Here is a 24,630-nt window from a genome sequence, read left to right on the forward strand (position 1 = left end):
AGGTGGTGGAAAGTGCTTGGGTGTTGTTTTCTAGTGGGGGTAGACTGGGAGGCCTGTGCTGGGCAGCAGCCTGGCTTTAGAGTCTCCATGGCAACAACTTGCTGACTCTGGCTAAGCCTTCCTGTGTCCTAGCTGGCTAAGCTCCAAAGAGAATGGTCACTTAACAGAGGGGACATTAACCTTCAGAGGGGGACGTCATCTGCCCTAGACCACCTGCATGGGCCCAAAGTGGAGTCAGGTCTCCTGAGGCTAGGATAGGGTACTCACAACCCACTACATCACCTTGGAGGGGAACTGGAAGTGAGAAGCAGGTGTCCAGGGCTGTGGCCAGTGTAACGGGAGCTGGCCAACCCTGGGAAGCTGAATAATGCATCACGGAGAGCCTGGCTGCTGCCTCATAAAGCAGGGCAGGGTGAGCGTCTCTGCGGGTCACGAGGAGGGGCAGGGCATTGAGGAACAAAAATGAAGCATGGCCCAGCTCTCCAAAATAGCCATTGATTATGTAGCCTCAGGAAGGCCCTTTGCCCTCTCTGGGCTGTGGCTTCCTTTTCTGTAGAATGGGAGTGACAGGCTATGCCCGGCTTCTGTCACCAGGGAGAAGTAGAACCTAACAGATGCTGGGTAGTTTAAAAGGCAGGAAGGAGGAGCCTCTTGGTGGTTCCTTACCACCTGAAGACCTGTGCTATTGGTGATGTGCAGCCAGGAGGCTCATTCCTGCCCTGGATCTGATCCACAGGGATTCGCAAAGTCTGGAGGAGGAGGAGGAGGAGGAGGAGGAGGAGGAGGAGGAGGAGGAGGAGGAGGAGGAGGAGGAGGGTGAGTGTCAGGTACCTAGTTAGGCTCAGCAGCCTTGGGGACTGTGAGAATGGACACACACACACACACACACACACACACACACACACACACACCAATTTTGAACCCTGTGTCCTATTTCCCTAATAACAGTAAGTTTTAGAGGGTTTGCAATATCACCATTGACCTTCTTAGAACTTAAAATGCTACGTAAAAGGAGGGAGGGACATGACAACTCCCCTTCTTAAGATTTAAAGTACCATATGCAAGAGAGAAAGGTCGGATAGCCAGTCTTTGTTGAGGCCCATTGAGGGAAGGCTATTTCTCTCTGATAAAACATGACTAGTGCCGGGCACGGTGGTGGGTCTCTCTATGTAATTCTGGCTATCCTGGCACTCTCTGTGTAGACCAGGCTGGCCTTGAACTCACTGAGATCCTCCTGCCTCTGGCTCCTGAGTGCTGAGATTAAATATTTGCTTATTTCTGAGACATGCTTTCTGGCCTAGACTTCAAATTCCCTTTGTAGCCCTGAGCTCTGATCCTCACCCAAGGCTTTTTAGTTTTATTTTTAAAGATTTACTTATTTAATTTGATTTTATTATGTGTGGGTGTTTTGCCTACATGTGTGTATGTATAGCATGTGTGTGTCTGGTGACTGTAGAGGTCAGAAGAGGGCACTGGATCCCCTGGAACTAGAGTTACAGATGGTTGGGAGCTGCCATGTGGGTTTGGGGAATTGAACTCAGGTCCTCTGGAAGAGCAGCCACTGCTCTTTACTGCTGAACTATCTCTCCAGCCTGTTCCTAATTTTTAAAAACTTTCATTCTGGGGTGACCGAAGAGGGCATCGCATCCTACCAGACATGTGCATGGTGTGTGTGGTTGGAGCTGTGGGAGGGGCAGTAGGGGTACTGGATCCAAACTGATTCTCTCTTCTTTTCCTCTGCATCTTTTTTTTTTTTAAAAAAGGATTCATTTTATGGGGCTGGAGAGATGGCTCAGCAGTTAAGAGCACCACTGACTGCTCTTCTGGAGGACCCAGGTTCAATTCCCAGCACCCACATGGCAGTTCACATCTGTCTATAACTCCAGTTCCAGGGGATCTGACACCCTCATACAGGTATACATGCAGGCAAAAAAACCAATGCACATAAAATAAAAATAAATACATTTGAAACAAAACAAAACAAAAAACCTAGTACCCACTTCCTAATGAAGTTATAAGCGATACCAGCTCTCAATTAGTGTTATGTTAAAAAATAATAAAGATTCATTTTCTATGTATTCTATGTGTTGCCTGCAAGTGTGTCAGCATACCACGTGCATGCCTGGGAGGCCAGAAGAGGGCATCAGATCTTCTGGAATTAAAGTTACAGACGGTAGTGAGCCACCATGGGCCTTCTGCGAATTGAACCTGCGTCTTCTGTAAAAGTAACAAGCGTTCTAGTGTTCTACACTGCTTAGTCATTTTCCCAGCCTCTTCCTCTGCTTCTTATCATGTACCACTTAGGGTGTGTGTGTGTGTGTGTGTGTGTGTGTGTGTGTGTGTGTGTGTGTATCATCTTAGCAAGCTTGCTTTCTGTTTCTTTCCCTACTGGGGGACATCCTCAAGGATCAGAATAATCAAGACCAAAATAACAGGCTAATCAAGGCCAAAACAAACAAACAAACAAACACAAGGTCAAGCATGGTGGCACTTGCCTTAAATCCCAGCACTCAGCGCTTGGGAAGCAGAGGCAGGGGAATCTCTGTGAGTTGGAAACTAGCTTGGTCTATATAGCTAATTCCAGGACAGTGAGGGCTACATAGAAAGACCCTGTCTCAAAAACAAAACAAAACAAACAAACAAAAAACCCAAATTAAGGCTGTCCTGGCTGTCCCCTCTTCTGCAGTTTCTCTTAAGTGCTGAGTAAGTGTCCACTTTAGATCTGCCCTGGCTAAGCTTCCAGTGTTTTCTTCTGAAGACAGTTACAGTGTTAAGAAAAAAAAATTTTTTCCCCTAAAGATAAGATAAAAAGAAACCATTAAGTAACTCTGCGGAAGAGGAAGCACAGCAAAGATTCTAAGAGCAGAGATGGGAAGACACCAAGGAAACAGTGGCTTCCGGATACATCAGGAGTGATGCGCATATGAACTCACAGAGACTGTGGCAGCACGCACAGACCCAAGCCAGACGGGGTCCCAGCCCTGAGGGGGAAAGTGGACACGAGCTCCCACCCCTAACCAGGAAGCTATTTGCAACTGACAACCTCTTGCAAAGGAAGCATTGGTTTTCTCCAATGGAGTCTCACTGGGTGTACGAACCACTTGTAGATGATCTGAAGCATCGGTATAGGAACCATCCTATCGGCAGACAGGAACATAAAATGAACTCGATAGTGCTTTTGGAGAGATTTTGTCTCATTCTGCTTTGTCTGGGTATTTTTTTTTCAATCTTACTAGTATTTTGCTTGTGTTTTCCTGTGTCTTTGTGTGTGTTTGTTGTGCTCTTCTTTATTTTTTATTTTTTTAATTTTGCCTGTTTGTTTTCTGAAGAGGAAGAAGGTGTGGATCTGGCTGAGTGGAAAGGTGGGAGGGGAAGGGAAACTGACCGGATTATACTGCATGAAAAAAATTATTTTCAATAACAAAAAGAAAAAAAGGAAACTATTAAATAAATGAAGAGACATAAAAATTATTGGCCACCTTTAATCCCAGCACTTGAGAAGCTAAGGCAGGCAGATCTGTGATTTTGAGGCCAGCCCAGTCTTCATAATGAGCTCCAGGAGAGCCAGGGATATGTACAGAGACCTTGTCTCAAAAAATAAAAAATAAAAAAAATTTATTGGCAAGCCAAGCATGGTAGTGTAGGCTATTAATTCCAGCCATCAGGAGGCAGAGGCAGGCAGATCTCTGTTTGTTTGAGGCTAGCCTGGTCTACACAGATAGTTCCAAGCCAGGCAGGGCAATATACTGAGACCTTGTCTAAAAGAAAAACAAAGTTATTGGCACAAAATATGGGTTTGGTGAAGAAGGTTAAGGAAAACCTTTTAAGATACAAAAGGATTTTAAATGTCAGTCTTGTTCTCTAATATTGTTCTAAAATGGAAGTATACTGGGCTGGTCAGATGGCTCAGCAGTTAAGAGCACTGACTGTTCTTCCAGAAGACCTGGGTTTGATTCTCTGCACCCATATGGCAGCTCACATTATCTGTAACTTCAGTTCAAGGGGGTCTGACACCCTCTTCTGGCCTCCACAGGTACCAGGCACACATGTGGTGCACAGACATACATGCAGGCAGATGCCCATACACATAAAATAAAATGAAAAAGGGAAAACATATTGTAGAAGGTGGAAATGAGTCATGAGATGTATGGGAGCCAACTTAGACAGTACACACATGATTATGTTCACTGTAATCAGCAGTATTAAAATGCTTCCTAAGGTCAGATAGTTGCTAGATGCTTATTTCTCCAGCGAATCTGTTGCAGACAGTGGGAAGAAGTGCAGAAGTCATCAGGCCCTAGACACTCCAAGTTCACGTGTAGATTTGTTTTATGGGACGTTGACATAGAAAGGTCCAAAGGCCTAGAGGAAACTACTTGTAGATCAAGAACAAGCCCAGCTGTTACACTGAGCCCTGGGAAAGAATGAATTTCCCGGGCAGTTAATAACCTACGACCTCAGAAACTCCAGGCCAAAGGAAGGATTCTAAAGGGGCAAGTTCTTGCCACAGGTGTGAGAAACTAGGGCACTGAAAAAGAGCTGCCCTCAGAGGGACAGGATCCCCTTCTGCAAAGGGGAGGTCCCTAGAAGGGATGGATGTCCCACTCTACAGGGAGGAGGGGCCTTCTACTCCAGTGATGGCTGCCCTTAAAAACTTAGGGGAGGGCCGGGCGATGGTGGTGCACGCCTTTAATCCCAGCACTCGGGAGGCAGAGCCAGGCGGATCTCTGTGAGTTCGAGGCCAGCCTGGACTACCAAGTGAGTTCCAGGAAAGGTGCAAAGCTACACAGAGAAACCCTGTCTCGAAAGACCAAAAAAAAAAAAAAACTTAGGGGAGGGAGATAGATCGGGGGGGGGGGGGGGGGCGGGAGTAGAGGAGGGAGGGGAAACTGTGGTCGGTTTGTAAAATAAAGGAAAAAAAGTTAATTAAAAAAATATGGGGCTGGAGAGATGGCTCAGCGGTTAAGAGCACTCGCTGCACTTCCAAAGGTCCTGAGTTCAATTCCCAGCAACCACATGGTGGCTCACAACCATCTGTAATGAGATCTGGCGCCCTCTTCTGGCCTGCAGGCATACATGCAGGCAAATCACTGTATACATAATAAATAAATAAATCTTTAAAAAAAAATATGTACTCTACCAAAACCAAAACCAAACAAAATAAAAGAGTATCAGGTTTTATTTTTATTTGTTTATTTATTTTTGCTTTCCTGAGCTCTTGTCTTTTCTGGGGTTGGCATAATTGTGTTATTTATTTATTTATTTATTTGGTTTCTCAAGACAGGGTTTCTCTGTGTTGTTTTGGTGCCTGTCCTGGAACTTGCTCTGTAGCCCAGGCTGGCCTCGGACTCACAGAGATCCGCCTGGCTCTGCCTCCCGAGTGCTGGGATTAAAGGCGTGAGCCACCGCCGCCCAGCAATTGTGTTTTTTGTTTGTTTGTTTGTTTGTTTGTTTAGACCTGGTATTCTTACCCTTCTTATAGAATTTGTGTTTTCTAGTATACAAGTTCCGGGCTAAACTCTTGTGATACAGGGACTTCAGCCAGTTTCTACTATCGGGGATGCAAAGCTTCCCTGTAACTGGGAGTCTCAGGGTCCCTCCTAGGCAGGGACTGTACCCCTCATCAGCATGTAGGACCTATAGAAAACAGGCTGGTGAGGCGAGTCAACAGTTAGAAACACTTGTTGGAGCAGAGGACCTGGCTTTGCTTTCTAGCACCCACATGGGTGCTCACAACCATTTATAACTCCAGTTCCAGGCAACCTGATACCCTCTTCTGGCCTCTGTTGGCACCAGAAACGCACATACACATACACAGACAAAACATACAATTTTTAAAATTATATATATCAATCATTATCCTTCAGCCTGCCCAAAAGACTTCTAGGACCATGGCTCCCAGGGGATGGTTATGACAGAAAATAGGGCAAAGAGCAAAGTGAAAATATCCACATTAAGATGCCAGACTGGAAACATTTCCCATCAAGGTCAACCTGTATCTCATGTGCAAAAAGCATACCTTACAAGGGACCCATGGAGGTTCCAGCCTGTGGGGTGCAGGCACCACTGAGTTGCTGATCTCCCCCCTCCCCTCCCCCGCTCTAGCCCACTTCTTCCTGGTGCTTTCCTGATGAACCATTTCTTCTTCTTCCATGACCCTCATGTCCCCATCCACTTTCTTGTTCTAGGACACAAGAACCTGGAAATCCCAGCAGGTACCCCCTGGACCTCAGAATTCACTCTAACGGGGGTGGGGGTGGGGCGGTGGCAGCATCAGGACAAGATGTTTAAGGTCTTCCTTAGCTACACAGTCAATATGAGGCCATCCTGGGCTCTCCCTCTACCCTCTCTCCAAAACACCCATAGCAGTCTAAATTGCCCTCCAAACATACTATTGATCCCTCTCTTAAGAGTCAATCATGGGACAGGAGACCATCCCTCAGGAAAGGTGATCTTCCTGAAGAAAAATGGGATGATTATCTCTTAATGCACATATACCCAAGAAGCCCTTCTGTGATAGAATTGTTTACAGAATTGTTTTAAGCGTTTATTCTTTTATTTATAGTGTGTGCATGTGGAAGTCAGAAGACAGCTTCAACTGAAGTCAGTTTTCTCCTTCCACCCTGTGGGACCTGAGGATAGAACGGAGGCCATCGGGCTTGGCAACAGGCACCTGACCTGCTGAGCCACCTTGCTGGCCACAGATCCTCACTTCTAAGCCTGCCTGCCTAAAACAGTCAATTTAGGTCTGGAGAGATGGCTCAGTGGTTAAAAATGCACACCGCTCTCGCAGAGAACCCAGGTTCCCAACCCCCACATGACAGCTCACAGCTGCCTGTAACTCCAGCTCCAAGGGCAATGTGACACCTTTGGCTTCTGTGGGCACCTTCACTCATGCACACATACACATAATTAAAAATGAAACAATTTTGTTTTCATTTTTAGAGACAGGGTTTCTCTGTGTAGCCCTGGCTGTTCTGGAACTCACTCTGTAGACCAGGCTGGCTTCCAACTCAAGCGATATAAATGCCTCTGCCTCCTGAGTGCTGGGATTAAAGGCCTGCACCATCACTGCCTGGCTACATTTTTTGTTTTTGTTTTTTACGTTTAACTTTTGGGGCTGGGGAGATGGCTCAGTGGATAAATGATTGCTGTGTAAACGTAAGGACTTAAGTTGGGGATCTTCAGCACCCACATAGAAGCAGGGCACAGTGGCCTATGTCTGTAGACCGAGTTGTGGGGTTGGGGGAGCAGGAACAGGTGGGTTATTCCTGCAGCTTGCTGACCAGCCATTCTAAATGAAACAATGAGCTGCAGGCTCAGTAAAGGGCCTGGTCTGAAGAAATAAGGCGGAGAGTGATAGAGGAAGACTCCCACATCAACCTCTGATAGTCACACGCATGGGTGCAAGCATATGCAAACACACTACGCGCACACACATAAGGTGTAGCTTTTCCTTTTCCAAACTCCTAAGCCTGCTTGACCTTCTATTTTCTCTCTCTCTCTTTTTTTTTTGTTTGCTTTTATTTGAAGCAGGGTTTCTCTGTGTAGCCCTGGCTGTCCGGGAACTCGCTCTGTTGACCAGACTGGCCTTGAACCCACAGAGACCTACCTGTCTCTTCCTCCCAAGTGCTGGGATTAAAGGTGTGCACTACCATGCCTAGCCTCATCCATTCTCTTTCTAAAGACCATCCATTCATGCAACTGCTTGCAGACTTTTTCTGTAAAGCACACCTGCTTTACTTGTAATTCAAACCATGACTTTGTCTTACCCACCCTCCCAGGAGTTGCAAGGTCCCAGCTGCTTACTCTCAAACTCCTATCAATGATCTTTGAACTTTCTCCTGAGTCTGTTTTTTATTTTCTTTTTATCTTTTCGAGACAGGGTTTCTCTATGTAGCCTGGCTGTCCTGGAACTCGCTCTGTGGACCAGGCTGACCTTGAATTCACAGGGATCTACTGGAGTGCTGGGATCAAAAGCATGTGCCACCACCGCCTGACCTGTTTTATTTTTATTTGTGAGATTGCATACCTGCAAAAGGGACCCTGATTCTCTGAAAACAACGAGGGAGAAAAGACAGGAGAGGAGATAGAGGGGCAGCCAGTTGTGCTGCGCCTGGGAAGGCCAAGGAAGCACGGATTGAATGCATGATTGTTTCACAACATGTGGCACCAGGAGCCGTTTGGTGGAGACACTGATGGGTGAGGGAACTGCGCCTGGGAAAGTAAATCACAAAAGGGAAGATGGCCTGGGCACTTAACCTGCTGGGTGGAGGTACACAGGGTAAAGGACTTGAGAACACAGCAAAAAGGAGCCTTCGGGGGCCAGGAGGGGTCGGAAAAAAGCAGCCCGCTCACTCTGACCTAGGCCTTGGGTCTCTAGGATTTGGAGAGAGCTTTCTCAGTGGCATTTTGTCATGGTAACCCTAGCTAAGACAGACTAGATAGCAAATCAACTGTATAGACTCAGGAGTCTATCTGTCTGTCCCTCTGTCCTTCTGCCCGCCCATCTATCTATCTATCTATCTATCTATCTATCTATCTATCTATCTATCTATCTATCTATCTGTCTATCATTTGTGGGCCCTGACCACAGACTCCTCTACCCTGGGGAGGGAATACAGGTGGATGTGGGGTATCAGAGAGGTATTTCAAGTTGGGACTTCGAGGCAAGACAGACAAGGAGTGAGGCACCTGGGCGGTGAGGGGATACCTCATTCCTTAGAAGGCCAGATGAGCCTGGGATTTCTGTTGAGGGATGTCTGGAATGACAGTTAGAGGAAGGGATCAGGGTGGGTGACAGTTCCCTGGTGACATGAGTTGGTAACCTTGGGGATGCTTGGGGTGGGTCCTACCTAAAAGGCACAATGAGCTGCCATATCACTCTCTTCTAGGTGTACATAGGTACACTCCTTTCACTTGCAGGCTTAGACTGTAGGACCAGAATGGCTAGAGCCACACAGCCCAGGACAGGACAGACGGGGACACCTGACATATAAACATATAGCTAGTCCAGGAATCAAGTCAGAACCGTCTCCGACCCAGCCCCCCACCTTTCCCACCCACCCTGGAAGAACAGAGCAGGCCTGGACTTGGTTGCTGCCCAGTGAGCTCATGGCCTGAGCATCCTCTCCCGGACTGAGGCTTTCCTGCAGTTGAGTAGGGAACACCGCTGCTCTGACGGATTCTGTCCCTTGGACCCTTAGGGAAAGGAGCCGAAACAAATAGCTACATCTTTACCTGTCCTGGTGTGCTGCTGTTGCCAAGGAGTCACACGGGCACCATGCCCATCTCACAGGAGACAGTGAAGCTCAGAAGGGTACCCAGTGAGCCAAGGCCAAGGCAGCCTTTCTGCCGCCCCTTCTCTGCAATGTCAGAGGCTAGTGGCAGAACCCCAAGGACCCAGAGTCCCTTACCTGGGTCCCGTGGCTGGCTCCCAACCTGCATGCTGTTTATTGGGGGTCCTATGTCTGCCTCCACAGAGCTGCTTAGAGGCTCAGGCTGCCACACTGACTGCCTGGCCCATGTATATTTAATGACATCTATTATTCCTGTTTTGTCTCTGGAAAGCATGAGCAGCTGACATGGGAGCAAGGAACAGCCTGGAGAGCAGCAGGCTGGGCTGCAGGCCTGCTCCACATGCTAGTCTGACTCCAGCCTTAGAGCTCTCTCCCTTCCTGACCGCACAGAAATTGTGCAATGCACCCCAAAGCCCCACTTCTCAGGCAGCCAAGAGTACTTGTACACTGTCCACGAAGAGGCACAGGACCTAGCCAGCACCAGTGGGCTCTCCATCCTGGCTTGAGTATCAGCCATCCTGCACTCAGAGGAGCCTTTCTGCTATTCCAACAGCCTCAAGAGCTTCCTAAGGATGCTATCTACTCTGGCAGCTGAGCTTGGCCTCTAGAGGAGCCATGGCGAGGGGCGGGGGGCACCCGCAGCCTCCGGGCGGTCTTCCTGGGCTGGGCAGAGACTGCCTTCTCCTGGCCACCCAGGCCCAGGCCAGTCCCTCACAGGCCCAAGCTATACCCACTTCCACTCACAGCCAGGTTCACGGCTGTCCCACCTGGACCTCGCCAAGCAACAGAAATACAAATTGCCCTGGTTTGGGCAGGAATCACTTTCATTCTTTTATTTCAGAAAGAAGGGCAGATAGGAGCTTAGAAGGAAGCAGAGCCAGACTCCCAGGTCCCACCCAGGCAGGAGGGGCTGCTCTGAGAGGGCTCCAAGGGGGAGGCACTTTAGGACACTTTGGCTGGGCCCTGGCTCCCACAAGGGACAGCCCTGTGTTGGGAGGACCTGTGTGAGGTTTCATCCTGAGCCCACTAAGTGCCAGAGTTTCTGTCGGAAGTCTCAGTCTCAGAGACCCAGGCAGGCCTACCCTGAGCCTGGGTCAGCTTGAGTTCTGGCTGGGAGGATGTGGGTAACTAGTTCCTTGAGTGCTCAGATGGACACAGCCTGCAGCTTCCCTAGGAAGCCTATCGTAAGAACAGGCTTATAGGAAATGTTCTCAGCAAAGCCCTGGTCCCCAGCCTCGCCTGTCCCAACACTGCTTACTGAAGAAGCTTATGAAAGAGCTGACTTGAGTCCCTTCCTGGGGTTTGTGTGCCCCAGGGGGTCCAAGTCTCCAGGAGCCACGCCGGCAGGCTGGTGGTGTGACTACTTCTTCACAATCTGGATGACGTCCTCATGCTCCATGGTGTGAGTCAGGCCTACCCGCTGCGGGCTGTACTTGGTGCTCGTACCCTGATGGAAGAGTGCCGAGGGGACATGTCAGTCTCTGGACGGCCAAGGCAGCAGGAAGACAGCAGGGTGTCGGGGGAGGAGAAAGTAGGGGCTCCTGCAGCACAAACCCTGTGGGCCTGGACAGTGAGGTATCCCACTTATTCTTGGAGAGACCTACTTCCAATTCAGGTTATTCATGGGGTCGGACAGACAAACATGAGGGTCCCCATGCAGAAGGGCAAAGATGCTGTCAAGGATGAGCCTAACCCTGGGGCTGTTGGGGCTAGCCTCCCACTCAGTTCCCGCCCAAACTCACCCACACCAAGGCGTACTTGAACTGGCTGGCCAGTGACCGATGGATGCGGTGGCACTAGGGGACAGGAAAGTCAGGGAGATGAGGCCTTGCAACTGGGCCAGAGTTTGGCTGTACATAAAAGCTGGGGCTTGTGAGCAACCATCCCATGTGAGGTGCTTCGACAGCCCAGGCCATGAGTAAAGGCAGACAGACCATCGGCCCCATAAGCACGAGCCTTTGCTCCACCCCACCCATGCCCAGCTCTGAGTGGGTCTGAGATCATACGCAGGAGCATTTCTGCAGGCAGTAGCCCTCTGCCTGTCTCTCCTGGACAACTAGAAAAATGCTCCCTTAGAAAAGGTCAGGAAGGCTTTCAAAACACCCACAGACCCTTGGAGTCCTAACAGGCTTTCAAGCGTCCTGACTCCGGCTGTGGCCTACAGCATCTTGCATACCACATCCCATTCCTCTCCTGGGCCCAGCCTGTATCCCTCAGTGCTCCTGGGTGGGATGAAGGCCACAGGAAGACCCCGAGGGGCAGCTGGCAATTGCCCCAGAATATGGACCGCTGGTTGCCATGGTGAGGCAACAGTACAGCACAGCGGAGGTGGCTGAGAATGGACTATGCAACATCATTCCTCCCCCACATGCTCAGGAATCTTACAGGCCCAGGCCTGCAAGAACATTTCCTGAACAGACACGGTAAGTCAACTGACGGAGTGGGTGACTGTTAGTACCAAACATAACCACCAATCCTAACTCCCCACCTCGAGGACGGAGAGTGAACGAGGCCTAGAGGTCAGCTCGGGCCTACAAATGAGTTTTGAAGCTCAGTTTGGTCTGGTCATCACTTAAAAAAAAAAAAAAAAGAATGCCACTGGCATTCTAAAAGCATAGTTCTATCACCCCTCATGTCCATGACAGCCAGTGTCCCTCCTCTGCAGTTTGCCATTATTATGCTATGTCTGATGGAAAGGACACTTCCGGCAGGCCCATTTTACCACAGGTTCACCAGGGGCCTCTTTCATGAGAAGGGCACTTCCCTGTAATCTTTTAAGAAAAATGCCTGGCAGGCCAGTTGTGGCACACACCTTTATTCCCAGCACTTGGGAGGCAGAGAGAGGCAGGTGGATCTGAGTTCGAGGCCAGCCTGGTCTACAGAGTGAGTTCCAGAACAGCCAGGGCTACACAGGGAAACACTCCCTCAAAAAAACCAGCCCCCCTTCCCCGAAAAAAGCCAGTGTACTAGAGATGGAAGGGCACCCCTCAGAGTCTTCTGCTCCAGGTTTCTTGCCTCTCATAGACAAGGCCACCGGTGCTCACCCGCAGGGCCAGGGCAGGTGTATCACAAAGGCCCTAGGGGGTCTGTCATCACCAGAAGAGGGACTGAGGCACAAGATGAAGAGTTGGGAGGGCTTGCAAGTTTGGCTGGCTCTTCTGGTCTCAGCCAGCAGCCAGGCTGCACTGCATGCTTCAGGGTAGGAGCAGGCCTCTTCCTCACAGGGAAGACTTCTCTGGGACAAAGTCCAGGCTCTGAGCAAAGGCCAAAGGTCCTCTCCCACCCCACTGGCCTTTTCTCCTCTGAGTGCCTGTGCCCATTGCTCCCTTTGTCCCTGCCTCTGGGCCTCTACGTGTGCTTTTCCTGACACACACCACACCCTTCTCTTGCTGGCCTGCTCTTCCCACCATATATAGTGAGAGCCAATTTACTCTAGGTAAGCAGCTTGGTCCAAAGCAGAGCACGCTCTTCTAGAAGGGCCAGTGCCTGTGTCTGGAGTTCCCAGCAGGGGGCACTACAGTCATGGCTCCAGGAGAGACCGGAGTCAACCCTCCTTAGCCCGACCATGAAACCTGGGCCCAGAAGAGGAGGTGACTAGCTTGGTTGTATGTCCAAGTGCCACACGGCTGGTACCCAGTCGGCTCAGGCTAGACTTGCCAGTGAAAGGCTGTAAGAGAGTGGCTACTGGTCTGCCTACCAGACCTCTTTCTGAGGGAATGCAGGAAAGGCTGGTTCCCTGCCTCCAGAGACCAGATCCTGAGAATAACAGGGCTGGAGGAAAACAAAACCTAAGAAAAGAACCAGGAGCGTGGCTGTGTGGCTGGAGCTACTTAGGGTGTGTGCCGGGCAGCGATTCCAACAGGGAAAGGCACCCAAACCCAGAACTTCCTGCCTGGGATGTTCCCTCAAGTTTGTACTGTCTTAGTTTGGACTCCAGGGCATCTTCGTCCATGCCCTCCAAACTTCTTCCTGAACTACATGTGAGCATACCATAGCCCATGACCCCCACACAACTGCTAAGCTCTGGGGACAGGGGGCTGACATCTGCTAAGCTCTGGTAAGACCAGGGCTGCTGCCAGGCAGTGGTAACACACATTTTTAATACCAGCACTTGCAAGGCAGAGGCAGGTGGATCTCTGTGAGTTCAAGGCCAGCTTGGTCTACGGAGCAAGTTCCAGGATAGGCACCAAAGCTACACAGAGAAACTCTGTCTTAAAACGACCAAAAGAGAAAAAGAAAAAAAACAAAAAACAAAAAAACAAAAACCAGGGCTACCATCTTTGGTGCTGATGTTCAATGAACTCATGCAAGAGCAGGAAGCAGCCACAGCCATCCTGGACTCAGGCAGTTGGGGACCAAGGCAGAATAGCTGGGCCTCAGGAGCCCTTGGGGACTGAATGGTGGTCACACGAGGGGGGAACTTTGAGCAGTGGCTCTGCTACCAGGTGCGGGAAGAAACTGGTTGAACGGTCTTTCCCAGGCTTAGCTCCATATACACTAGAGAACCTGGAACCTAACAGCGAGGGTGAAGGGAGACAGCTTTCCACTGACAGCCCAAACCACCCTGCAGCATCGGACGCAGAGATGATGGCACCTTCTCAGGGCCAGGCCGGCTGAGCCTTTTCAATGTGATCTTAGCCACCCAGCAGTTGTTACCTCACCTTACAGGATAGAAAGCAAGACCCCCCCACCCCCACGGCCCATCTCACTGGAGGAACCTATGTCAGTGTCCAACAACCAGGTAAGGCAAGGCAGGCCCGCCTTACCCCATCTCTCCCTACTCTGGCTGGAACTAACAGCTCAGAGGCCTCATTATTCTGTCCATTCAGATAGGCTTCAACTTACCACGTGTTCAACAGAGGCCCCTTTCCGGAGAATAATGGCGTCTGTGAAGTCTGGTCTCTCTGTAGGGAGATGGAGGCATGTCAACCAGTCTCTGCCTGTGCTGGATTGGGCTTCCTTACGACAGGGCACTGGCTGCAGAGACCCTTTCCAATTCCCGAGTCCCCCAGCCTTGCTCCTTGCTCTGTCACACCTGCAGCATGGAACCTTGTGCTATGCTACCCTGTCCCTCACTCCAGAACCCAGGGAGGAGCCACTGGAATAAGTGGGACGGGGGAATGGGCGGGGGAGTGGATGCTGAAGTCTGGGAGGGAAGCTATAGCTCTTCCTAGCTTACAAGGGCAGGGTTACCACAGGCTGCCCCAAGCTCAGGTCAGCTGGGCCATACGAGCACGAGTGTACCGGGATGAAGACAGAGTAGGGAACCTGCCCGGGGGTCTGCTACTGTGGAGGGGATGCAAGAAAGCAGGACTGCTGTGGCCAGTGGGGACCTGGTGCAGCTTCCAGACCAGCTCCCCACAGCTAGCATCTCTGCCACATGGGCTTGCTCTAACAGACAAACTGGCACGGAGACCTCTGGGTGGCACAAGCAGGGTGGTAGCCCTGGGAAAGTCGGGGGAGGCCCAGTCATTTCTGAGCTGTTGTCCTCGACTTACGCCCTCTCTTCTTGGTGTAAATGCAGGTGAGGGCCAGGTACTCCCAAAGCATTTCCAGAAGGTAGTCCAGGTTCAGCTTCATGCCGCAGCTGCAGGGAAGGTAGTGTCAGGCAGACGGGGTCCTGAGGCTCAGAGGCCACAGTCTACTGCTGGAGAGTACTACCAAGGCCAATGTGGCCCTGCCATCACCGCCAGGAACAAGCAGGTTATCATGATGGCAGCTGTGCCTCTGGTTACCCGGCATCATGACTAATAGAACTAGCATCCCCTGTGGATCACTCTGGTTGCATGTTATAGGGAACCCATGGTGTCTGCTTTAGGGACAGAGGCCTGCTGTATTGGGACTGTGGGCATGCTCACCCTCCCCTAAAGAGCACAGATATATTGTTAAAGGCCCCAGGCCACCCATAGGTATTTCAGAATACAGAGGGGAGAACCCAGGTTTTGAGACAGCCAGACCCAGGTGGCCCTGAGTGCATGCTAAGCACGAGCAGGGAGAGGTGTCCACCTCCCACGCCAAGGATGAGCATGTCCTAGGCAGCCAAAGTATCTGGGAGGCAGCAGGAGGGATGCTGCCCTTTGCAGTAGCTGCTGTGTCTAGGAGGCAACCCTCAGCCGTCACTTGTCCCCACAGGCCAGGCCCTTGGGGAGCAGTCAGAACACTTGGTTTGATTGAGGAAGGCAAAGAAGCAGAGGACTTAGTACAAAGCCCCTGAAGAGGAGCCCCCTGCAGGGTGGCATTGGGGAATGAGCCACCTGTGACCTGTGACCTGTGCCCTAGTCAATAAAGAAGGGCAGGGAGTGGTGGCCAAGGTGGACTTCACCCACCCAGAGTTGAGTTTCCTGACAGCACACATCTCCCACGGTGCCAACACAGGTGGCCTTACCCAGCTTTCTAGGACCTGTACTCACTACAAAGCTTTACAGCCCTTTAGCCTTGCTGTTGTTTTTCAAGCGGAGCCTGCCAGGCGTGACAGAACACCGTCTCCAGCAACTACGGGAGCCCTTCCTGCAACTCCTAGGCTTCGAACTATCCCCTGGGAGGAGATGCTAGGTTATGTGAACTCACACGAGCTAGAGGGTCTAGCTCTCTTCCAAGCTGAGCTGGCCAGCCAGCAGGCCTGTCTCCAGTGATTAGAACACTCAGAAAGAAGGGGCATGGTGGTGCCCGCCTTTCATCCCTGTACTAGGGAGGCGGAGGCAGGAGGATCTCTGTGAGTTTAAGGCCAGTCTGCTCTACGCAGTGAGCCCCTAGGACAGCCAGGGCTAGGCAGAACGGCTGCTTCAAGATAAACACACAAGCCACCAACACTCAGAACGGACAGCAGAGTGTCAGGAAGCCATGTTCTTACCTGATAACTACACTGTTGGGCTTTCTGGCTAGCCGGTCTACTTCCTCCATGGAGATCTGGTCGATTTTGTTATACACCTGAGATCGGACAGTTGAAGGTGGGCAGTGGAGGAGCAGTCAGGCCAGGGCCAGGGCCTAAATGTTACACCTGCCCATGGGCCTACTCCCCTCAATGCCTCTGGCTGGAAAAGACACGCCCCCCCAAAGGGAAGGACTAGGTGGGCTGGAACCCTGGTTCCAAGCTCTCCATGCCTCTAGACTCCAGCAGCCACTGAGGCAGGGGAGGTGGTTCCTAGTTCTCAGTTCCTCTCAGCAGACTACTGAGGTCGGTGGGGGCAGTGGTATGTAGCCTGGGCCAGGGTGCCCCTTCCTCACAGGCAGCCTGGGCCACCACACCACTTACATATAGGCAGGGCATGTACACCCGGTTGCCCACAATCACATCAATGAATTCATCTGGAGAGCAGTCTTCTCGGAAGAGTACTTCAGCATTGAAGATCTCTGAGTAGCTCAGATTAAGGACAAACTGTGCATTGGTGTCCCCATGTGTCTTTTAGCGGGGAACCAAGCAATAAAATGTCCTGGCCACAGGGACCTGGTCACAATCTGCTCAAGTTCTACCAGCTCTGAAGGCTTGAGGAAATCTCTCACTTCTATTCCCTAAACCACAAACTATAAAAAACAATTCAACAGCTGGACCTCAACTTTTGCTGTCAGGGTGAAATAGCACCTGGCACCCCAAGATGCTGTCCAGGAGCACCATGCGAAGGCTGGTAGCGCCATCCCGCCCCTGCTTGGTCTGACTCATTGCTATCTCTTGCCTCTGGAGCCCTGCCCATCCTCTGGCACCCACTAACAGGTGCATTCATAGCTGCTGCTGCTTCTCCAACCCAGAGACCCCCCAGTTCTCAGGACAGTTCCCCAGAACAACTTATCTTTCTTCTAGATGTCAACTGGCCACCTGAACATCCAATGAAGAGCTGGGAAGCCAAATGTCAGTGTGTGGCTGGGACTGAGCCCTGACAGCTGCCCCAAGGCTAGGAGCCCCGCCCCTAGCCCCGCCCCCTACCCCGGAAGGATACTGTACTCATGCAGGATGAGCTGCACCAGCTTCTCGGAGCACTGTGTCAGTGTGACTGTGGAGTTAAAGGAGATGCCGCCACCTTTCTTGGGCTGAAGAAGAGAGAGGCAGGGAAGGCTGCTGCTGAAGGGGCAGCCAGGTCAGCTGTCCGTCCCTTGCTGAGGGCCAGGCAGTCCCCAAGCTGCCCCTGGGTAGAGTCTGGACATACCTTGAAGTAGATGTTGGGCTTGTGCTTGTTCAGGCGAATACCCACAGACTCCAGCTCCTTCTCCAGCAGGGACCTAGGCAAAGCCCGAGCCTTCAAAGGCTGTTTCCAAGCAGGCCATGTAGCTTCCCCATGGCCCAGGTAGCACTGCTTGCCCACAAAGAAGCCAGCTCCCTCCCCCAGCCCCTTCCCTAGCAATCCAACAGCCCAAAATTGTGGTGGAGCTTCTAAAGTGGAGGCTAGACCATGCCTTCATGGGTCCCAAGAGGAGGGTGAGGAGCTCCCAGGGGCCTACTGCTAGGGGCAGGCTGGTGCGCCCCTCTGAAAGCAGGGGAGGGCAATAACCAAGGCTAGGCTGCACCCCTTGTACCCGAGCTGGACACCACCTAGAGAGGACATCTAGGCCTGGTGGTGCCGGGTTAGATACAGACCACTTAGAGACACATGGGACCGTCACTGGCCCTATGGGTTCCTCTGCCCTGCTGCACAGACCTCTGCACATCTCCCTTGGTGGCATCCAGCATCATGACGACGACATCAGCTGTACGTGCTACAGCAATCACCTGCCGGCCACGGCCTCGTCCTGGACAGGTAGAGGGAAGGGTATGCTTCAATAAGGCACAGGCAAGATGTAGGACAATGTGCCTATGCAGCCTGAAACACTTAGACTCCAGGCCCTCACAGACCCTCACTGTTCCTATTCCATTCCATCCTGTGCTATGATTTTCCTGGCATTTGGGGAAGAGTCCATGAGCTGTTCACTCATGGAGGCTGGTTTTATTTATTTAGATTTTTTGAGACAAGGGTTCACTTATATAGCCTAGGCTGATCTTGAACTCATGATCTTCCTGCCTCAGCCTCCTGAGTGTTGGGAATACAGATGTGTACCACCTTAGCCCAGCTAAGGTTGGTTCTAGAAGTCACCACCTGAAGTGGAATGACAGGTGATAATGACCTTCCTCCCCTTCCTGCAGTAGGCCCAGCCAGGCTTCATGAACACTTGTTCATTTATTCCTTAACACAGCTGTGCATTCGGTATGACTATGCCCATTTTAAAGATAAGGAGACTAAGGCTTGGCTTATATACATTCAACCACTGGACCAAGATCATAAAGTGAATATGGCACCAACATCTGAATTGTAGCCTGTCCTGTCTGGAAAGCAAGGGTACCAGGACTAGGGATCCAAAGGTGATCTCCAAGACACCCCCTCCATTTCAACACTCAGTGGCAGAGCTCCAACCCACCTCCCACCCGCCTGCCCTGCTCTTACCTTGTGCTGCTCCTTCAATGATTCCAGGAAGGTCCAGGAGCTGGATGTTGGCACCTTTGTACTAGGAAGCGGAAGAGAAAGGTGAGGCGAGGCTGGGCCACTGTGGCCAGGAGCCTGCCTGGGCCTAGGCACCTACAACGGGCCCACAGCTGGTCCCAACCGTGGCCAAGTCTGGGCCTCGTCACCTCAGCCTGGAACAGACCACCACCTAAGCGCTGGAGCTGCCTGGGAAGGCTCACTGAACACACCGCTGAGTAATCAATACATCATTTGGAGACACAAGGCTCCAACACCTGCTACCCATGCAAGCACTTTACAGGGAGATCAAGATCCAACCAGCCAGCAATCAGGGACCAGAGCTGGATGCGCAGGGGGCAGAGAACAGAGGGGCACCGGACAGAGCTGCCATATATGGTACAGATCTACTGGGCCAGCCAGGGTTCCAGGCCAGCCAGGTACTTCTCAGGGTGTCCCCACACAGGGCAGCTCCCTCAGTTCGCAGACAGTGAGCAGTCCCAAGTGCAAACACAAGCACACCTCTTTTAGGTAGGGCCTGGGGCGCTCCACTTACTTCAATGACCCCGGGGATGCACGTCAGCGTGGTGAACTCATAGGAAGCAGCTTCGCTGGCTGTCGAGGTCATCAGACTCAAGAAGGTGGACTAGGAGAAAAAGAAGGCTACTGCCCTCACTGGTCCTAACTCAGACTCCCGGGCAAGGCCCTAGGGGACGAGGGGCTGCCTGGGTAGACAGAGAAAGAGCTTCCTTGACCTTAGCCCGGGGACTCGAGTATGGAGAGTGACTGCTCAGAGGAGAGCATGGTCTCTAGCCTGCAGATGTGGACTGGCACCAGAGTCTAGGCTCTTTGGAGGCCTCACGCCTGTCTCAGGTGAGGGACCTGGTTCCTAAGCTCTCCCGACCTGTACCAGCAGCCTTTCTCTGGCCCTACTGCCCTAGTGAAGCCAGAATTCTGAGCTTGCTGCTGCTCTGGGGGTGTAGAGGGAGTGTCACATGGGCAGAGAAGCAGGATCTGAGAGCAGTGGCTGCCACCATCCCCAGCAATGACACTGGAGGCTAACACTGGGTACATTCCTGGTCCTGGATCAGAAGGGCCACCCTGCAAGGCAAGTGGTACCTGCCACAGGACTCACTAGGGACATGGCTTCCTTTCACAGACACAGCAATTACAGAGGGGCAAACAAAGCAAACAATCGTGCCCGGCCCATAGCAAGCACGCCAGGGGACAGTGGCTGCTGCTTATTCCATTCTTTTTTTTTTTTTTTTTTTAAAGGTTTATTTATTTATTGTGTATTCAGTGTTCTGCTTGCATGTATGCCTGCATGACAGAAGAGGGCGCCAGATCTCATTACAGATGGTTGTGAGCCACCATGTGGTTGCTGGGAATTGAACTCAGGACCTCTGGAAGAGCAGCCAGTGCTCTTAACCTCTGAGTCATTTCTCCAGCCCTGCTTATTCCCTTCTTTGGTGCATTGCTTTGTGACAGATTGAGGAGCTGCCCCCGCTCCTGGTGCAGACCCAGAGAGTGCTTACAGGCCTGCTTTTGAGCAGCCTCCTGTGTCCAGCTTTGTCCTGCTCTATTATCTGTATGCCAGTTGTCCTGCTAAAGAGTAAGTCAGCACTTTGGTCTTCGTTTCTACAACTATTTTCCCAAAAAGGGAAGCAGGAGTCCTCCTTGGAGAAATGGCAGATCCAAGACCAGGGCAGGAAGTAGATCAGATCAGACAGGCCTCTGGAGCCAAGCTGGGCTGGAGGAACACACTGTGGGAGCGTGCTGAAGCAGACAGACAGTTCCAAAGCTAGGACCTCATGCACTGAAGCAGCGCTTCACCAAAATGTCAAGAGCATCAAATTGGGCTGGGACTATGGCTCAGTGGCAGACGGCTATTATCTCTAGCACTGAAGGGGGTTAAGAAAAGGGGGGCTGGGAAGATGTCTCAGTGATTAAGAGCACTGACTGCTCTTCCAGAGGACCTTCGTTCAATTCCCAGCACTTACATGACAGCTCACAACTGTCTGTAACTCCATTTCCAGGAGACCTGACACCCTCATACAGACATACATGCAGGCAAAAACACCAATGCGCATGAAATAAAAATTTAAAAAAAAAAAAAAAAAGGCCAGGGAAATTGCTGAATCAGTAAAGTGTGGCAAACCTGAGTTTGATTCCCCAGCACCCATGTAAAGAAGCCAGGTGTGGTCCCATAACCTCAGCACTGGGGGGTGGTTGGGGGGGCTGGTGGAGGCAGGGGAATCCCTGGGGTTGGGTCAGGAAGCCTAGCCTAGGCTGGACCTTGGCAAGGTCCAGGTCAGTGAGAGATCCTGTCTTAAAAAACAAGGTGGAAAACCTGAGAAATGACACTTGACATTGTCCTAACCTCCAAATGTACACACATACATGTATAAAATAAAACTGAAAATCAGGACCAGACACGGTGGGGCAGAATTTTAATCCCAGCACTCAGGAGGCAAAAGCAGGTGGATCTCTGTGAGTTTGAGGCCAGCCTGGTCTACAAAGCCAGTTCTAGGTTAGGCAGAGCTACATAGTAAGACCTGTCTCAAAACAATAGGAAAACAAAAAGTAAAAATCAAAGTATGCTGAGGCTGCCTAGAATTAGGGAGTCATGACAAGTGAACATGATGGAGGAATCTAGGTTGGTAGGGAGAAATGAAGGAGATCTGAATCAAAGTATGGACACAATGACATCTGCTTGACATTGATGCATGAGTTGTAACAAGGGTGTTGTCCTTATGTAACAATGTTACCAATAAAGAACCCCGTTGTATGGACTGGGAATTATGGACTGTGGGAATTCTATGTAACAAAAAAAATCCAAGATCATTAAAAATCCAAGATCATTCTAGTATTAAAAAGATACTGGCTGGTGAAATGGCTCAGCAGATAAAAGGTACCTGCCACTAAACCTGACAACCTGGGTTCCCCCCTAAGGACCCTGTCCCCTGATCTCCAACATGGCATGTGCCCTCCCCCACCCCCAAAACCTGGGTTCTCCCCTAAGGACCCTGTCCCCTGATCTCCAACATGGCATGTGCCCTCCCCCACCCCCAATCAATCTTTTTTTTTTTAAAGATTTATTTATTTATTATGTATACAGTGTTTCTGTCCGCATGCATGCCTGCATGCCAGAAGAGGGCACCCGATCTGATTTTAGATGGGTGTAAGCCACCACGTGGTTGCTGGGAATTGAACTCGGGACCTCTGGAAGAACAGCCAGTGCTCTTAAATCTCTAAGCCACCTCTCCAGCCCCCAAATCAATCTTAAAATATATTAAAACCTTATTTACCCTGGCAATCATGCTTATTTAATCTTACTTCCCACATAAGATAAAAGTCAATATGGACACGACATTAAACTAAGCCACTTTCCAGAAGAAGCTTTCTAGAAAACTCCACAGTGACTCCATCAGTTCACGTGTGTCATTGGCTGAGTTGGAAGGCCAACTATTCCTGCTAAGAAGTGGGAAGAGTGGCCTGTAAGTCAGGGTGACAGTGAGGTGAGGCGTTGAGGGGAGGTGAGGATGGCCATGCGGGTAGGTGACCCTCTATTGTTCTCCCCAAGGTCCATGTGGACCATCACTGACCTTACCCACAGAGGGAAAGCCAATCAGGGCCACTCGGGCATCGCCTGACTTCATGACATCAAAGCCCTCTCCTTTAGATGAGGCTGATTTGGATGGTTCCAGGAGCTGGGCACGATACTTGGCCAGTTTTGCTTTCAGCAGGCCCAGGTGGTACTCAGTGGCTGGAGGATGTAAATCAAGGCAGAAATAAGAATCAGGATCTTCACCTGATGGGTCAGATGTGGACCCACACAGGGTCAAGCGCTAACTGAGAACATCAAGCCCAGACAACAGTCACCTTATGGAGACCAGAAGAGCCACCTTTTGCTTCAAAGGCCCCCTTTGTATTTCTCACTGGGACCTCAGCACTCATGACAGTGGATAAAGATCATGAGTGGGTAGCACTAATGGTACATGGGGCAGAAAAAAAAGGTTACAAGGCTGTTTTCTGCTCACTCTGATGCTTTAGTCTTTACTGGCAGCTGCCCTAAAGATTATGAGGCAATTCTGAACAGCCAGGAAGTCCTTGGATCCTTCATGACTTGTCACATCCCAAAGATGTCCAGAGAATTCCATGGATGCACCACTGTGTGCAGGAAGGGGACACCGTGGCACAGACAAATTCACCATGCTGAGATGCACCTCTGAGAGAACCCAGGAGGCCACACGCCTCCCTGCATTACTGTGTCCATCTCTGCACCCTCAGGCAGAGGTATGGGTATCTTGTGCTTTGTTCTGACTTCCTGCATTCTGACAGCACCCAGCATTCATGAAGGGAAAAACATACTTTTTCACCGAAAATGGCTTCCCTTTTCTTCCTCCTTTATAGTATTATTAGGGTACCACACTGTTTTCAAATTCTGGGGGCAAATAGGTCACATTATTGAAAAGGAATTCTATTTCAGGTGCTACAAAATCTTCATAATGAAGGGGATGTGTCTGAGGCTGAGAACCAAGACCTCACCTGTCCTGCCTGCTTTCTTCCACCCTTCTCTGAACATCTACTACTCCCCAATACATTACAGAACTGAACAAACTGACCCCGTCCTTGCCTCAGGACCTACGAACCTGTTGCTGCCTGATCAATCCCACCCGGCCATTACTGGCTAGAAAAGTCCCTTAGCCTGTCCATCAGTTTATTATCTGCAAAATAGGGATGAGAGCAGTACTAACTCCTTTATCATATTTCTGCAAGACTCAGAAAAGCACCCAAGAACACTGCTGGGCAATTCCATCTCCTCTTTCCACTGATCTCCAATCCTTACAGTTTGAGGTTCAGATTTGCTGCTTCCTTAATGCTGTATATTTGGGATGGTTTACTTTAAATATTAAGTGCTCACTCTGTGGCAAGGGCTTTGCACATGTGAATTACAACAGAGCAGGAATTACCCCCATCTACAGATGAGGACATCGGGTGACATGACTTTACAAGGTTTCATAGCAAGTACCTGGTGGACAACTTCTCTAGTCCCTATTTCCTTGACACTACCTCGCCGGCGCCTGCCTGTCTGCCGGGGCAAGCTGTTTTGTGAGAGGTCTTCTTGCCCTTCGCAGCATGAAGGCCCGGCAGCTGGGAGCCTAGGGCAAATTCCCCGGCATTGCCTTTCTGGGTCACGGGCTTATTGTGTGCACTGAGATTTTCCTACTCCATCACCGAGTCCAGCACAGATCAGATCTGTCAAGAACCCGAAACCAAATCGCGGCATGGGCCCCACTCCCGCCTCATGCACGCCTGGGCACTTTTCTGGCGTTTCTCCGGCCTCCGAAGCGACTCCAGCTGCTCCCTCATTTTACAGACAAGAAAAACGAGGAGGGTAGAAAGGGAGACCCCTCCGATCCCGCCCTCACCCTTGTTCTTCTGCGTCCGAGCGATCTCCTTCTCGATCTCCGAGATTTTCTCCAAGATCCCCATAGTTGCAGCTTCGGCGGAGATCCACGCTGCCTAAAGCTCACAGCGCTGGGAACTGAGGTCTGACGCCGGAGGCAAAGCAGCCAGAATCAGGAAGCGCACCGAGAACGGAGTCCTCCTGAGCGCCCGGTGCTGCGAGATTCGGAGTCCGGGCAGACCACGTGGAGAGCAGAAACTATCCGTTCCTCTCTCGTGGAGGTGCGATGTGCCAGGACGCAGCCAGGTCTACACTTTGGCCCAGTAGGGCCAGACCCACAAGAACGAGTTCGCAAGACAGAGAGGGAAACCTGAGGTAGTGAATCGTGAACCTGGATCCTCTTTACTCTTTGATAGTGACGGAAAAGGAGCTGGGCAGAAAGTCTTATGACTTCATTTTGTAAAGGCGTTAAAAGAGAACCTGCTGGGGTAGCCTGTAA

The 24,630-nt window shown here is 50.9% G+C and overlaps 1 protein-coding gene across 1 annotated transcript; it reads right to left on the reverse strand.

Annotated features, from left to right (window-relative positions):
* Positions 1-10,117: 10,117 nt before the first annotated feature.
* Positions 10,118-24,306, reverse strand: Drg2 (developmentally regulated GTP binding protein 2). Its single transcript, XM_052757570.1, has 13 exons — positions 24,154-24,306; positions 22,327-22,487; positions 19,278-19,367; positions 18,707-18,767; positions 17,927-18,017; positions 17,438-17,510; positions 17,231-17,321; positions 16,552-16,649; positions 16,150-16,226; positions 14,798-14,886; positions 14,145-14,203; positions 11,042-11,095; positions 10,118-10,746 (listed from the first exon to the last, which is right to left on the reverse strand). The coding sequence occupies exons 1-13, from the start codon at positions 24,215-24,217 to the stop codon at positions 10,660-10,662; spliced, it is 1,095 nt and encodes a 364-aa protein (XP_052613530.1). The 5' UTR covers positions 24,218-24,306; the 3' UTR covers positions 10,118-10,659.
* Between the last annotated feature and the right edge of the window lie 324 nt (positions 24,307-24,630).

Source organism: Peromyscus californicus, unplaced genomic scaffold (genome assembly GCF_007827085.1).
Source record: "Peromyscus californicus insignis strain IS unplaced genomic scaffold, ASM782708v3 Scaffold_3__1_contigs__length_106647218, whole genome shotgun sequence".
Classification (NCBI taxonomy): domain Eukaryota; kingdom Metazoa; phylum Chordata; class Mammalia; order Rodentia; family Cricetidae; genus Peromyscus; species Peromyscus californicus.

Bases quoted from the DNA above. Each gene is read 5' to 3' on its own strand.
- Drg2 (XM_052757570.1), bottom strand. From the start codon at position 24,217: ATGGGGATCTTGGAGAAAATCTCGGAGATCGAGAAGGAGATCGCTCGG. The intron at 18,018-18,706 runs GTAAGAGCAGGG...CTACCTGTCCAG, and splicing joins CATTGAAGGAGCAGCACAAG to GACGAGGCCGTGGCCGGCAG. The intron at 10,747-11,041 runs GTGAGTTTGGGC...CTCTTCCATCAG, and splicing joins TCAAGTACGCCTTGGTGTGG to GGTACGAGCACCAAGTACAG.